General features: G+C 43.3%; 1 protein-coding gene across 1 annotated transcript; it reads left to right on the top strand.

The window, feature by feature from the left end:
* Positions 1-3,214: 3,214 nt before the first annotated feature.
* On the top strand, positions 3,215-14,737 carry LOC115364443 (uncharacterized). The gene is made up of 10 exons (XM_030059053.1): positions 3,215-3,422; positions 3,509-3,539; positions 6,533-7,242; positions 9,400-9,874; positions 10,183-10,224; positions 11,336-11,436; positions 11,671-11,732; positions 12,324-12,490; positions 12,797-12,952; positions 14,277-14,737. Exons 1-10 carry the CDS (start codon positions 3,318-3,320, stop codon positions 14,627-14,629), a joined length of 2,202 nt encoding a protein of 733 aa, XP_029914913.1. The 5' UTR covers positions 3,215-3,317; the 3' UTR covers positions 14,630-14,737.
* Positions 14,738-16,382: the final 1,645 nt, after the last annotated feature.

The following is a 16,382-nucleotide window of genomic DNA, read 5'->3' as shown; positions in this document are numbered from 1 at the left end:
TGCCAGGTGATTGGAGCCTGTCGAGATGCAGAGACGCTGCTGCTCGTGATGATTCGTCCCAGTGGCGTTTTTTGTCTGGGAATCTGCCAGGAGAAGACCTGGCAGTTCCTGCACGGTCACAACATGCAAAGCAGATGTAGGCCCTTTGTAATCACCAACATTTTCATTAGTAACTAATTTAATTACATTTTTTTCTCAATAACTGTAACAGATCACGGACTAGTCAGTTTATTTAAAGGCAGCATGAGTAGGATTTGTTGTTGTGGATTGTAAACGTTTAAAGTTGGCTTCTCCTCCCTGGCTAAGAGAACCACCTGCAGCCTTTTTCATTTCCTAGGATGGTGATGGAAAGAAACAACTGCCCAAAATGTAACACCTCCATCCTAGGAAAAAAAAAAAGGGGGTGCCACCACCTACCTGTCCAACAGAAAACAGGCCAACAGTGTGTTGCTCTTCATCGTCATCATCAGCCAAGCCCAGATACACTGTCGTTGTGGAACGAGTTTGATGTTTCTCCTCGTTAGATTTCCTTTCCAATTTTCGCAGCTCGCTATTGGATGTGTTGTTGTGGATGTGGCTCTGTGCTGCGCTGTGATTGGCTGGGAGCTACACACCCAGGCAGAGGGCACACACACCAACACACACTGCTAGTGGCTCAGAGATCATGATGGATAGGATTAGTTTTGTATGAGTCTCTACATTCAGAGGAGCAGCGGTCGAAGCCTCGGCAGAGAAATGTGAGGACAGGAAATGAGGGATGAGGACGGAGGTGGGACGTTTTTTTGTACGTTTTTATTTCAGGAAGAAAAAAAAAAGGTGAAGGAGGAAGATGTAGGCTGGGGGAATGTGACCCGGGGAGGAGAAAGTGGAGATGAAATATTTGTGGAGGCGTTTTCAGATTGAAAGTAAATAGATAGAGGAGGAGGCGTTTACCACCAGATGAACCTCTAAGAGTTTTATCAAGGCCTCAGTGTCCTCTGCTGGACTTCACTGACGGGATTAGCTGGATTATTTCTGCTTTAACCTGGATACTGCTCGATGTGTGGTCTGACGCTGCTGGATTTACAAGATGTGGCACAGCCCTGTGTTTGTTTTCAGTCACATTTTAGGCATTTAACCAACACAGAAAGAGAAAGTAGAGCCACTGCGTAATGTTGTGCTGTTTAAAAGAGGATTTAAAAGTCAGTGTGTAGTAGATTAGACAGTGCTCTGGGTTATGGGGCAAAACATGCAGATTTTTGATGTTTATTGCTGTTTATACATTGTTTAAATATGTGAAAATGTAAAATGGATTATCAAAACTGGACTGTGCGTAGCCAGAAAAATCCTGAGCTCTACGAGACATAAAGGGCCGTCCCAGTGATTTTCTGCATGTTCAGTGATTTATCTCCAAAATGTTCCTGCTGATCTCCTCCCAGAGCGAGCAGTGGGGTTTCAGAGCTGCCACATCACTCCTCCTCCCTTTCCTCCAGCCGCTGGTTTCCATTCATTCCACTACGACATGAACATGAACTTTCAGAGCCTTCACACTTTCTTCACTCCAGTTTTCCATCAGCCGAATAAAGTCCTCCACATGAGTTTTCCTAAAAGCAGCAGCACTGTTGGCTTTTCAGGACTTTTTCACACTGAACCGCTCCCTCCTCCTCCTCCTCCGCCAGGGAATATAGTCCCTAAGTGGGGAAATGTTTTGCTTTCCACAGCCAATTATCAGGTTTCTGAATGTTGAGGACTTTGTTTTTTTGCTTCAACCAGAAATTCACATTTTGATTCTGTGTTGTGAAATCTTTAGTCCCCTGCAGGATTTCATAAATGCTTTGTTGACGTTGAAGATGTGGGGAAATAGTTTTTAAACAGACCAAACATTCAGAATCACTGGGATGGAAGCTGGACTGGTTGATGGGTATAAACTGGTTAATGCAGATTCAGGACGGCCTCTTATCTTTCCTGTTCAGACCCTGAAAGTGACGAGAAAATTCTTCCGTCTCTGATTCAAGATCGATTGATTGATTGATTGATTTATGGTATTTGTACTTTTTTAAAGATTCCCAAGACAAAGCCAGATTTTACTGAGATTTGATTTGGTTTGATTTTGAACTGAAATTGCACATTTTGTGATTATAAAATACTCATTGTTTAACATTGTTTTGACCTGTGTTTGTAGAGTTGAGATATTGCTGCTGTATTTGTGTGTGTGTGTGTGTGTGTGTGGGGGGGGGGGGGGGGGGGGGGGGGGGGGGGGCCTGCGTGCTTGTGCGTATATTTAAAGTGTGTGACAGTGTGTGTTTGGACTGAGACGACGGCACTGAAGTGACTCGGCCTCTCCACTGGACTCAGCAGCAGCTCTTCAGTTTAGTTTTCTCTCGTTGCCTGTTGCTGTTTGTTATTTGGTTCTTGCTGTTTTTGACAATAGAAATTTGTTTGTTTCCATGAGAATTAAAAAAATATATATTTAATATTTAATTTTCCTGTGTCTCTTTCTTTGTTTACCAACTAAAGAAGCCAGGTAACCATCACAGGTGATCCACACGTGACATTAGACATCTGCTGTCATCTGCTATTAAAGGAATATTCCAATGTTTTGGGCAATATACCCTTTTCCCGACTTCCCCAGACTGAGACCAGATGTTGGACACCATTTCCACCTCTGTATGTCCAGTTGTTCAGTTCCTATAAGTGGCATTTCCTGTTAGCTTAGCATAAAGACTTGAAGTCTATAGGAGTCGTTAGCCTGGCTCGGTCAAAATGAAAAAATAAACCTTAAACCATGACATGTATTTCACATCCACATGATGCACAGTGTAACTAAAGCAGATTAGGTAAGGTTTATTTTTACAGATAAATACTAAACTGATCCTGGAAGAAATTCAGATTATGTTCAGGCACATAATATGAGAAATACACTCAGTCCAAATTAGAAATGCATACCATATTTGTAGCCTGTAGTTAAATAGCCTTAACATGAAATTATAATATCATATCATATCATATTTATTGTACTATTATTCTATTTTAACTATGTGCAAATGAAGAAACATGCAGAAATGTAAATTAGGCTGCAGTAAAGAGACTTCATCACTCCTGCTCTTGCAGCATAAACGTTTGTAAAATGTCATGTAAAGCACGGCGGCGCCCTCTGCTGGCGGCCTGCTGCGCTACAGACACTAAAACTGAAGGCAATCAGCTGATTGATAAATTTCAGCTGCGGAAACAGGAACCTAAAAAAAAAAAAAAAAAAAAACACACACACACACGCCGGACTGAAGTTTAGCAGAAGCTGCGAGGCTCTTGATTTGTTTTGATTTTCTTCACATATTCGGATGTTTTTGAGGGGAGAAACGCCCCGGCGGACAGTCCCAGTGTCCGCCCTGCTGCTGGCTCTGCTGCTGCTCGGAGGACCGGCCCGCTGCAGCGGCGACACGCAGGTGAGCCGCACGCCGCACCTGGACCACCATGCCGCTGCTTTGTGCTTGAATGTGGTGTCGCTCACTGCTCTGTTGTGTTGGTGCAGGTGGAGCGACAGGAGGCCCACGACACCGCAGGTGAGAGGCCACAGAAACCTTTTCTCTCTGTTTTAATGAAGAAAGTGAATTACAACGAGGAGAGGGTTAGAAGAAACAAATGAAGATGCAGTCAATAAAAGGGGCAGAAGACTAAATATAAATAAATAAATCCACTGGATGCTACTTACTTTAATGGTTACTATGAATTTAGGTGCGAGTGAGATTGTCAGCCATCAAAGGGGCATAATCTCTCTGCTCAAATTAGTTCTCTGAAACCCAGAGGGTGGGCTTTTATTTTGACAAAATTCCCTGTATCTCTATTCACACAAAAAAACAAAAACAAAACAAACAAACAAACAAAAAAACTGTTTTAGCCCGTGAGAATGTTAGTTTTCTTTGTTGGAAAGAGAAGAAATCCTTACCCTAACCAAAAAGTAAAGAAAGTAATCCTAATTTTAATTTAATTCAATTTTTTTGTTTTGTTTTTTTTTTTTGTTTTGTTTTAGAAGGGATTTCTGTTCAGATGATAGAGAATTTCAAAATAGAAGCCCACCCCTGGGCTCATGGGCGTAAAGGACAGTCTAAACATGTCAATCAGCTTAACCCTCCTATTATGTTTGGGGTCAATTTGACCCCAGTCAGTGTTTAACATCTCTAACTAAATGATTAAAATCATTTTTATTTTGCTTCATATTTAATGAGTTTTCAGTCTTGTATAAAGTATTTGAAAGCGATACTTGAGTAAAAGTACAAGTATCTCACCAGAAAATGACTTTGGTAGAAGTTAAAGTCACCTTTTAGAATATTACTTGAGTAAAAGTCTTAAAGTGACAAACTGACATTAAACTGACATTTATTGTACTTAAGTATTAGAAGTAAAAGTAAAAGTATTTAAACAAAGTGAGCGGTTAGAATTTTGATAATGAATTTATTGTGGCTTCCTTAAAGTAAAAGCAACCCGGGTACAGGAGAAAAAAGCTTCAACTTTTTAACATTACCGTTAAACTTCTGTCACCATCAACAGCTCTCTCTGTCTCTCAGCCTCCCTGTTTGGACAAACTGAACTTGGCAACTGGCAACAACACAGCTGTCACGAGCGCGAGTTATTATTTGAAATTATAAAACGGCTGCTTCCCATCCTTAAATGTGATTGGCTGAGCCGCGTTCCATGCCGTTGTAAAATCAGGGTAACCCACTGGCAGACCGCAGCACAAAATATCCCTGCGCCAGTGTAAACGGACATAGCGTTGCCTAGCAACCAACTACTCTGCGCTCCACTTCCTCGTTAGGTCACATTTGTTTCAAGACTTTTGTTAACAAAATGTCAGACTTTGTGGTGAATTTTGATTTGCTGGGTGGCCTGAGCCTGGATGAGTGGCTGGAGGAGCTGCTTGGTGTCTGTTAAAAGACGCTGAATTCACCACCAGAAAAAATGTTTGCGCCGGTGTGGTAAAGAAACTCCGCCGAGAAGGACGTGACAAATCTTCCCACCACCAAGCCATAACCGAGGCAGACTGCCAGAAGATGAAGCACTTTCAGGCATGAAGCTCAGACACACCTTGGGGGCTTGTCTGTAAAGTCTGGTTTGACATGCAGCTTCATTTGGGACGCAGGGCGAACGAGGGCAACCGCAAATTAAAGACCGACTCCTTCAGCACTCACGAACGAATGCACAAAAAATCACAAAGATGCTGCCGAAAAAACATAGAAAGCATACAGGGATCTATATATAAGCAGCCGGATAACCCACTGTGTCCGGTGGCGTAGCTTCCTGTTCGCACTTGGCGGCCGTGGATGAAACAAAAACAAACAGGAATTACGTCACCAACTCAACTTTTATTTTGAAGTAACGAGTAACGAAGGTGGTTAAGAGAAATGTATCGGAGTAAAAGTACACATTTTATTTCGGAAATGTAGTGGAGTAAAAGTAAAAGTTGTCAGAAATATAAATCACGAAGTAAAGTACAGATATGTGAAAATTCTACTTAAGTACAGTAACAAAGTATTTGTACTTCGTTACATTACAACACTGTGAGTTTTCCTAATGTAATGGGTACTACCGGGTAAACAAAATTCACATGACGATATGTTTTCAATGTCCTGTACACACTTTGTATGCATTGGTTATAAATAACAAAAATCTGTACTTATAAATAATATAAAGCCATTAAAACACCAAGAACTTATATTTCTTTCCAATTTTAGGTCAATCAGTGAGATTTTATGGTGATTTGCATATTTTTCCATTTCCATTTTTACTTTTTTTCCGTCACATCTGTCAGTTGGTGGGATGAGATAATCCCATTTGTTTCCAACACTAATCCACTTGTTTCCAGAATTTCCTTGAGTCAAGTGTCATTTTCTTGATCCTAGTGGCTGATCTGCCTTGTTCTGCCTTGTTTCAACACATTTATACTTGTTGCCAGAATCAAAATTCATGAAATAAGTGAAACTGCACCTGAAACAAGTGGGATAATCTTATCCCACTGGGAATTTTTTTTATTACCTTTTTGCAGAAAAGATTTTAACATGTGAATTTGAAACTTTTTGAATCTGAAAAAAATCTACAGAAGGCCTTTTGTGTAAACATTTGTTCATGAGCCGTTTGTCTTTCCATATGAAGCAGACCCTCTCTTCTTGTCTGCAGAAGGACGGCGGCCTCATCTCCAGTTTTCAAATTTTGTTTTTCTTCAGATCTGCCAGTGGGATGAGATAATCCCACTTGTTTCCAGCACTAATCCACTTGTTTCCCGAATTTTCTTGAGTCAAGTGTCATTTTCTTGATCCTAGTGGGTTGCTTTGCCTTATTCTGCCTTGTTGCAACAGATTTAAACTTGTTCCCAGAAAAAATCATGAAACAAGTGAAACTGCTGAGATCTTTTTACCTTGTTAACATTTTAATATGTGAATATGACACTAAATGGCTTGTTGAGGTGGAGATCTTTTTGATTCTGAAAAAACCTATGCAGGGCCTATCGTTTATGAACCGTTTGCCTTTCCATATGAAGCAGATTCTCTCCTCTTGTGTACAGAAGGATGGGGGCAGGACGGCGGTGAAGGCGGTGGCGGGGGCGGCGGTGCCTTCTTCGCCCTGCGGAGCTGCCATCAGGTGCTGCACGGCGACAGCGGCGAGTTCTTCTCTCCGGACTACCTGTGCTCCAACCCGCCGCTCTGGTGCAACTGGACCATCCACGTGGATCCTGGGAAGCGGGTTCGTCTCCACCTGGAGGACCTGACCCCGGACGACGCCTGCCACCTCAAGCAGGACCAGATCCACGTGGACGAACCCGTTGGCAAATCCAGGGGCCACAAGGTCCTGCAGCGGTGCTGGCGGGAGGCGAAGTACATCTCTGGGTCCGACACTTTGTACGTGGTCCTGCTGATCGGAGGTCAGCCCAGCTCGCCGTACAGAGGCTTCTACGGCCGCTATCAGGCGTTTGGACCGCCGGTCGTGTACAACCCACAGGAGCCGGCTGGAGAACCGTGGCTGCAGCCCGGGATGACAGAGCTGCCTCTCGACCAAACACACTTCACCAAATTTGTGCCGGCGTTGGAAGGTGAACCGACCGAGGCAGCCGACCTGGAGCATCACACCATGACTCCGCCCCCGCCCTCGGAAAACTATGACCTGATGTATGATTATTACGATCAGGCCTCAGCCCCGCCCACCGAGCTGCCATGGGAGGAGCAAGAGCTGCCAGAGGAAGACACAACACCAAAGACTGAGGAGGAAGGCAACCAGGTGGGTGAAAACTACCCGAGAGACCGAAAGCCACGCCCACCGGGGGGAAACAGCTGATCTATTCTCTCTCCACTCACTTTGTGTTGTGTGAAGGCGCCTTCATGGCTTCTGACAGTCATCACATCAAAACTTGATGAAATTTGATGCTAGGGGCCAGATTTGGACCCTTGATGGGCGTGGCCACTCCTGATGATTGGCAGTTGCCAACCGCCCAAACACTTCCTCGCTGCACCTGATTGGACGAACACTTCACTGGTGGGCCATCCTCTCCCGGATTTCAAACGGGCCCAACATGGCGGTGACAAACAGTCCACCAAAATATTTTCCTGAAAACATCTGAGGCAGAAATAAACCCTGCAGCTACTGAATCTGTCTTTGTGTCAGATCGACGACGGCTGCTTTAAAAGTCTCTCAGGAGTTTCCAGAGGTGGTGAGTCATGCCGGACGCCCTGAATTTGCATAAAATAGCCTAGACCTCAACTTTATGCAAATGAGCCCCATCTCTGCAACACTACCAGAAGTTCATTTTTCAGACCAAACGCTCAGTGTCTTCTGTCTTCTGCTGAATCCAGCCAGACTCAGTGTGAAGCAGACTGACCGGTAGTTTTGATGTGACGACCGTCTGAAGCCAAAAACGCACCTTCATGCAATACAGAGTCAGTGCAGAGAGATGAAATGGTTTCCAGCCCTTGTGTGAGTGGAACCAGAGAATCTCTAATACAGGGAGAAGTGCCACTCTCATCTTACTTCCGGTTCTCGGAAACACGTCTCTGTCCATGTGAGGGCGCTCACGGGCGAGTGCAGAATGAATGGGAGTCTATGGGGCTACACCCCTAAAAATCCACTTTTCTCTGGAAATAATTTTTTTTTCAAGTAATTTGAATACCGTTTTCAAAATGGGGGCTAAAAAAATACACTCAGCTGAATATTGGATTTTTTAAGTTCACCTATATGTTCTAAAAAGCCGTTCAAAAAGTGTGATGACGTCATGCATTTCATATCACGAGAGGTGCTGCAATTTCCAGAGCCCATCTACGGCATACGGAGACCAGACGGAGACACTCGAGACACTTTGGCCAGAGCCCGTCTGCGGTATATTAGACATTCTCTGTATACACAAATATCAACTTTGATAGAAAAGTCCTCCTTAAGTGTGGTGTTTCCAGATTCTCTTGGTCTTCGGGTGCCATCAAGTGGGATCCCTGGTCGTAAACAGCCTCAAGTCCCTCACTGACCAATCAGCATTCATTAGCAAATGCTAGCGTGTTATGGCCAACAACAGCCCAACCTGTAGGAAACTGAAAGGATATAAGTTCTCGCTAATTTCACTTTTAACCTTTAATTCATATTGAACTTTCAGAAACTACAACAGTATTTGCGATTTTTCAACCATAAACAGGTGTAAGAGACAAATTTAGCCGTTTAGCTCCATAGAGCCCCATTCATTCTGCACCCGCCCGCGATCACCCCCAGTGGAATTACGGTGGAACTGCAACCAAGTTCGATACAACGGGGGTTAATGGAGAGTGGCAAGGCTCGTCTTAGATGGGCTCTGGTGGAACGTAAATGTGTTCTCTCTGTGTGAGGCTTTTTTTTTTTTCATTAAGGGATTCAAACCCACACACCAAACCTCTACCCTAGCGGTGAAACAATAGATCGATAATGCGATATATTGTGATACTTCCTCTTGTGATCTATTATTGATACACTTGTGCCAAGTATCAGAATTTGACTTTAATTTGCACAGATAGAATATTGGAGTTTAGAAGAGGTGTATATGTTTCCCGCCTTTAGGTATTTTAACTGGAACTTTGCGTAGAGAAAGAGAGTATTTTTCTTCAGTTACAGATATTGTGATATGCCATAGATGATTATATTAAAATATATTACATATTGCAGAATTGCCTGTGTTGTGATGTCGTCGACGAAACTTACTCAGTGATTCTACCCAGTATGGTCTCAAGCTTTAAACCCAGCCTTAAAATCTTGTTTTATTTCAAATTTCATCTAATTTTTCTAAATATGTAGAAATAAGGCAGATCAGCCAATATCTTTACATTGAATCCATAATGAAATGTAATTTTTTAAAGACAAAAATCATGACACATTAGTGAATTGTTTTCCCACCCTTAACATCTGCTGTCCACCTTCACTCAGGTGGGAGAAAACCACCTTCCAGACTCCGAGAGCCACAACGATGAGTCCTGGCTCACATCTGCACCTGCAACTCTGGTGTCTTCACATGGGACGTCCCGCTTAGAGAGAGATGTTGTGCAGACCCCGTCGGGACGTCCCGACCGAGCGGCCCACCCTCTGCCCTCACATGAGAGGCCAGAGTCTGAGCCTCAGCCCAAACCCTCCGCTCACACCCCGACAGCGAAACACAGGAATGTGGACGCCCAGACGGGAGCTCCCATAACCTCTGCTGTCCCGGAGGAGAGCGCCATCCAGAGGCCAACAGAGGCAGAGACGCCACCTTGGGACGACGAGGCTGAGACGGAGGTCAGCGAGGCCTCAGAGCAGCATCTTCCTCCTCCCTTTGATGAAGCTGATGAAGCGGAGCCCACAGAGGCTGAGGAGCCTCATCCTCACCCCAACATGGTGGAGCCGCTGTCCGACCTGAGAGGGAACGGTGGGTGAACTGCCGTGAATGATGTTTATTGTTGTCAGTCAATCACTCTATCCATTAATCTTTGCATTCTTCATTTAGTTTGTCAAAACTGATAACTGATAAATTGATAACTGTTCATCCTCCACCTTCAGCAGAGGAGTGTGACACACCTCTATAGTGACAAACTTTGACCAGACACAAATCAGTAGAGCCAAGGTCAGACATTTTAGGGGACAAAAACAGAATAAAAACACTAAGGGCACTCTAAGTGAACTTCATAATTAGATCACACTCAGCCAGGCTAATTTTTTGTCTTTTGTTTCTGATAGTGAACAGCAGAAACCACTCAGGAGCTCCACATCTTCCTGGTGGTGAGTAATGGGAGAAATTCACCCAACTTAAGGAAAGTTACATATACACTACTCACAAAAAGTTAGGGATATTTGGCTTTTGGGTGAAATTTATGGAAAATGTAAAAAGCTCATGCTACAGTGATATTATATCATGAAAGTAGGGCATTTAAGTAGAAGCATACACTGGTGATTTCCTCATCTCAAACAATTTCTTGAAACAAAAGCCAACAACAGTGGTGGATATACCACAACAAAAAATGTCAGTGTCAATAACTTGTCATGTGCCCTTGAGCATCAATTACAGCTTGACAGCGACGTCTCATGCTGTTCACAAGTCGACTTATTGTCTGCTGAGGCATGGCATCCCACTCTTCTTGAAGGGCGGCCCTCAGGACATTGAGGTTCTGGGGTACAGAGCTCCGAGCCTCTACACGGCCACTCAGCTGATCCCATAGGTTTTCTATGGGATTCAGGTCTGAGAAAGTGCAGGCCACTCCATCTGAGGTACCCCAGCCTCCAGCAGCCGTTCCCTAATGATACGACCTCGATGAGCTGGAGCATCAAACACCTGATGTGAATTTTGCCGTTAAACTCCTTGTTAGAGAACAGCAACTTGTGCAAAAAGTACTGAAACACTGAACAGTTGGACATGTGCATTCAAAAGTTTACAGAAGGTCACATTAAGTTCACCTGTAAAGGTTATAATGCATTTTAGGTTCATCCTGAAATTTCAAAAGCCGAATATCCCTAACTTTTTGTGAGTAGTGTATATTTAACATGTGTGTATGAAAAATGAAAGGCCTTTCCAGCACGAGTTTAGCTCAGAACAACAGATACGCAATTTTTCAACACAACAGATAGACATGTCATCCCACACTGGACAGATGGATGTTAGAAATGACGCACCCTTTTTAACAGTATTTAACGATAATTAGACCAGTGTATATGGGGCTGAGAGAGGCATTTTATAGATATGTAAAATATTAGATTTTCAATTTTACTTTGCCTGTATCTGCTGATAGATGGCATTTTGAGGTGATATCTTGCAAATGTGGATATTCACAAACACACGCTGGTCAGACGGTGTGCTCCGGTGAGGTTTTGCTCGATGCTGTGTTCTTCATGGCAGATCACCTGTTTGAAGTGGCCGTCGAGGTGACGTTCCCTCAGGACTCGGAGCAGCCCTGGGACCAGCTGGCCAGGTCTCTGCTGATCTCAGTGAAGGCTCTGGTATGTAGACAGAATCATCTCTGTTGTGGAGGACTTTGATTTTTACAGTTTCATGCTGAGGTTTAAATACACTGCATGCAGCACCGTAAAGTGAAATGAGCTGAAGCATCAGGAACAATATGGGCACAAACAGGTTATATAAGAGTTGTTGATAATATCTGCCATGTTTTTTTTTTTTTTATTTCCAGTAACATTACTCCACTTACTTGACTGTTTTTGTTTTTGTTGCTGTAGATTAACCAGCATTTGGATGTTCTGTACGCACCAAAATCCATGTCCTCCAAAAGAATAAAGAGGTACACAAACAAAAACTCTTACTAATAACACTGAAATACAAGTTGTGTTTGTACAGTTAAAGGAATACTTAAGTGTTTTAGGCAAAATCCCAATTTTTCTGACTGAGACCAGATGTTGGACACCATTTTCTCCTCTGTACGTCCAGTGGTTCAGTTCCTATGGGTAGCATTTCCTGTTAGCTTAGCATAAAGACTTGAAGTCTATGGGAGTCGTTAGCCTGGCTCCATCAAAGTGAAAAAAATTAACCTTACAGGAACTCTCAAGCTGTTTTATTTACACAGTGGATCATGTGGTTTTGAAATACATGTCTTGAAATTAAATTGGAGTATTCCTTTAAGTTTTTCTTTCTTTTTGCACTGCGGCTGAATTCTGTTGTTTGTGCAAAGATAAAATCATCTGATCGGGAATAACACCGTGAAAACTGAAAGCAGTGTGAGCCTCAGAGCGTCCATCCTTTCTCGTTTTCCACATTTCTGAAACAAAGCCAGTCACCTTCCAGCTGCTGTTATTGATGCTTGCTGTGTGCTCTGTGACCTGCAGCTCGTTGTGTATGTGTGTGTGTGTGCGTGTGTGTGTGTGTGTGTGTGCAGGTTGAGTGCAGGAGTGCTGTACATCCTCTGGCTGCAGGTCAGGCAGGGGCCCGGCAGCTCCCACATGCACAGGGCCGTGCACGCTGCCCTGCAGGGGCTCCTCGCCACCGCCGTGGGCCCCGCAGGACTCCCCGGGAAGGCGGTGGTGGTCTCGGTGTCGACTGCAGGTACGCCGCTCAGCTCTCACCTGCAGCTGTCGGGTCACAGTGTGCTTGGAGCTTTTTATCTGAACTCTGCAGTTTTTCCTCCAGTTAGTGTTGACGATTTGTTCAGTCAGGTGAGAAAAATGCCATTTGAACTCTGGTTGCAAAAAATAACTCCACGAGAATCTAGTTCCCTAATCTGAACCAGCTCTATGTAGAGTCGCAGTACTTCTGGGTGGAAATGAACAAAATATCAATAATTGTAAGCAAACATCTTTTTTCTGTGTTTGTGTGTGATTGTGTGTGTGTGTGTGTGTGTGTGTGTTCTAGATGTCAACGAGTGTGGGACCCAGCTGGTGCTGTGTGACATCAATGCGGAGTGTGTGAACCGGTTCGGCTCGTACTCGTGCCGCTGCCGGCCGGGCTTCCAGGACGAGTCGCGGCTCGGCTCGGGAGGAACGGTCTGCGTGGACGTGAAGGCCGCCGGTACGAACGCTCTGATTGGCTGCTTTCAGTGAGGCTGCTGGCCACAGTTTTTATTTTTTTTTCTCATTCATGCAAACATGCTCACATGAACTTTGATGTCTCATGTCAGGGAAGAAAGCAACAAAATACTTTGAATATTTGTGAATGAATTTTGTATTTTTTCATGTCATCGTCTTTACAGATGGTAAAACATTTCGCAGTATAATGAACCTCTGATCTTCTCAAACCTAAAACATTATTGATTTGACAAGAAGCTGCCAGGCTACTACAAAACTGTTGTCCAGACACTGAAAACCAGAAGTCAGGCCTATTTTTGTAGCTTTTAACTGCTTATAGAGCAGCTAACACACAGTGTAGGCTGGGCAACAAGGCGTCAGGACGCTGACATGGACCTGCAGAGTTGTTCTTTTCATTAGACAGGATTACCAACAAACAGAATATGCCAGAACCTGCAGGTGCATGAAGGTGATCTGAAAGCACCTCAGTCCTCAGGCCGTCGTCACTGCAACAGGACGGAAATGTCTGAGCCAGAGGAGATCTGATACCAAAATCATGGAGACTGAAAAATATCCTATGTGTGTTATAAAGTACATAGTTCACGTTTTAAATATTAAAAGTGTGCCACGCAGAATTGCCATGGCTAGATTACAGTGAGGAGCTTTTAGACTGCCATTGGTGGCCATTAGCAGTGACTAATGAGGATCCAAATAAATAAATAAATAAGATACAAGACAATTTGGAATAAACATGTGATAACAGGCTGATAACATGATGGGTCTAAACAGGCAGAATTGTAGTTTGTAAGCACAACAATCAAAGTTGGTTCCTCCTCCCTGGCTAAGCTGCCGACAGTTATTTTTCCTTTCCTAGGATGGTGATGGAATGAAACACCTGCCTGAAAATGTAACGTCGCCATCCTAGGGAAAAAAAATTGGCCCACCAGTGGTCCGCTTGGCGTTGCTCCTCGCTCAATTTCCTTTTTTCCGCATATGCAACTTTCGCAGCTCACCATTGGATGTGGTGCTATCAATCTGGCACCATGCTGCGCTGTGATTGGCTGAGAGCTACACACCCAGGCAGAGCACAGGGTGGGAGGATGTGGGTTGGGGGAATGTGACCCAGGAAGGAGAAAGGGGAGATGAAATATTTGTGGAAGCGTTTTCAGACTGAAAGCAGATCTATAGGAATGCGACTCATTCTGCCTTTAAACTGCCGCTTGTCATTTTTGTGCGTAGTGCCCCTTTAAAGCATCTCACTTCAGAATGAAAGGAAAGGCTTGAGCTCAGAGCAGAAAGTCTAATCCTCTCCTGCTGTTCGTCTCCAGGCTGCAGCTCGGGTTCCTCTGCTGAGACCAGAGGCGTCTACGTGCTCTTCTTCCTGCTCAGCTCGCTCATCCTGATGCTGCTGGCGGCGGCTGGCGTGCTGTACCGCCGCCGCCACCGGGGGGCGTTCCCAATCCACTGCCACAGCAGCGGCAGCGTCTGTCCTCCTGACCTCAACAACAACAACAACCACCACCACCAGCAGGGCAGCTACTCTGGCCCCGCGGACGCTGAGCTGCCACCCCCGCCGCCGCCTGTCCGGAGGCCCCGGGATGGTTGGGCCCCCCTGAAGGACGGCGTCCCGGCTGTGGACCTGCCCCTCCTGCGCTTCACCCCCCTGACACAGGATATGTGAAGCGTCCTAATATCTTCTGTAAATCTCCCCTTTTTTTGTTTGTTTGTTTTATCTTTGTGTCCAAAACTGATATTCACTGCTTAAAAATAAATTGGCAAGGAAACTGCATTTCAGTGTTTCCTGTTTCTCTGCTGCTTTACAGCACAAATATACAGCGACACAGAGGAGAGGGAACCAAGAGAACCAACATCAGGACCACAGCATGCATTTGCAGTCTGAATCTTGTTTTCAACATTTACATAAATAGGGCTTTATTTAACCATAGATTTATTTATTTATTTATTTTTTATGTATTTATTTATTTTATATATATATATATTTTTATTTATTCTTTTATATTTAAGGACAAAAAAAAAAAGACATAACAACAACAACAACAATAACAACACCCTGGTTCAGACATGTAAAATGAAATTAGAAAAAAAAAATACCTGTGACACCAGTTTAGGAAAAAAAAACAAACAAAAAAAAAACATAAATTAAAAATAAATAAATAAATAAAAATAATAATGATGATAACAATGATAAATTAGAAAAAAAGTTATTAACATAATATTAGTAAATAAATAAATAAATAAAAAAAGGAAAAAAGAGAAAAAAGTAAAATAGAATACCATTGATTTATTTTTTATTAACTCTTTGTATACTTATAAGTTGAATTGTATATTATTCAAAGGTTTGATGGCTGAACCAAATCTGACAGTCTATCAATCCTTTATACCAGTACCAGGCATCAGGGACTGACACATGGACATTACACTTAAAATTACACATTATGGGTATACATTTAACTTATTTGAACATATTCTATAGATATTTTGCAAACATATTTCATTACACGAATGGTCTATGCCAGGTCCACTCAACTTCAGATGGCTCAGGGGCCACTCAGCAAAATTCAGCTGTCAAAGGGCCGCAAGCTAAAAGTCTGTCCTATTTTGGACGTTTAAACAATAATTTTGTCACAGGCTACATGACTATTCTAAAAATTAATGAAACATACAGAAAACAGCTCCATTTCCATCCAAGGTCGAGAGGCACGCCCACTTCTGGTCAGTAGGTCAAAACAGATTTAGCGCTATAGCCTATGCATTATTGCCCTCTTGTGGTTAGTGATAGAAATTAATTGTCCACAGACTGAAAGTCAATAATTAGATAGAATAATAATATATATTTTTTTATTATATGACAGTGGCGGGCCGCATAAAAATGACGCACGGGCCGTATGAGGCCCCCAGGCTGCGGGTTGAACCTTGAAGTGTTCTATGATTCAAGGGTCAAAGGTGAAAGGTCTATAGATGTCCTACTTTTATCTTACATTCACATGTCACATTTCCAGAATTTCCCTGGTTGGGATCAATAAAGTATATCTATCTATCTATCTATCTATCTATGTATTGATCCACTTTATTTTGTTTTTTAGCTTTATTTTTGTACAGATATATATTTGTCTATTCTGGGGTATCTATCTATCTATCTATCTATCTATCTATCTATCTATCTATCTATCTATCTATCTATGTCTGTAAAGCTGCACTGAGCGGTTTCTCCCCACTAGAGGGCGCTCAGAGCTCCGCTTCACGGCAGAGACCGAAAGTGAAGGTGAAAACTTTCGTGTTTGGGGTTGGAATAACGGCACCATGTCACTCTCACAAGGCTCCTGTTGGATTAACTTGGATTATTTCATCTCTGAGCTCCAGTTTGGAAATGTGGTGAAGTTGCAGACTTTCAGCAACAGCGCCAAGACGTGAGT

The sequence above is a fragment of the Myripristis murdjan genome, chromosome 1 (assembly GCF_902150065.1).
Source record: "Myripristis murdjan chromosome 1, fMyrMur1.1, whole genome shotgun sequence".
Classification (NCBI taxonomy): Eukaryota; Metazoa; Chordata; class Actinopteri; order Holocentriformes; family Holocentridae; genus Myripristis; species Myripristis murdjan.
Note: the sequence above shows the minus strand (reverse complement) of the source record. Positions and strands in the feature narration are given on the sequence as shown.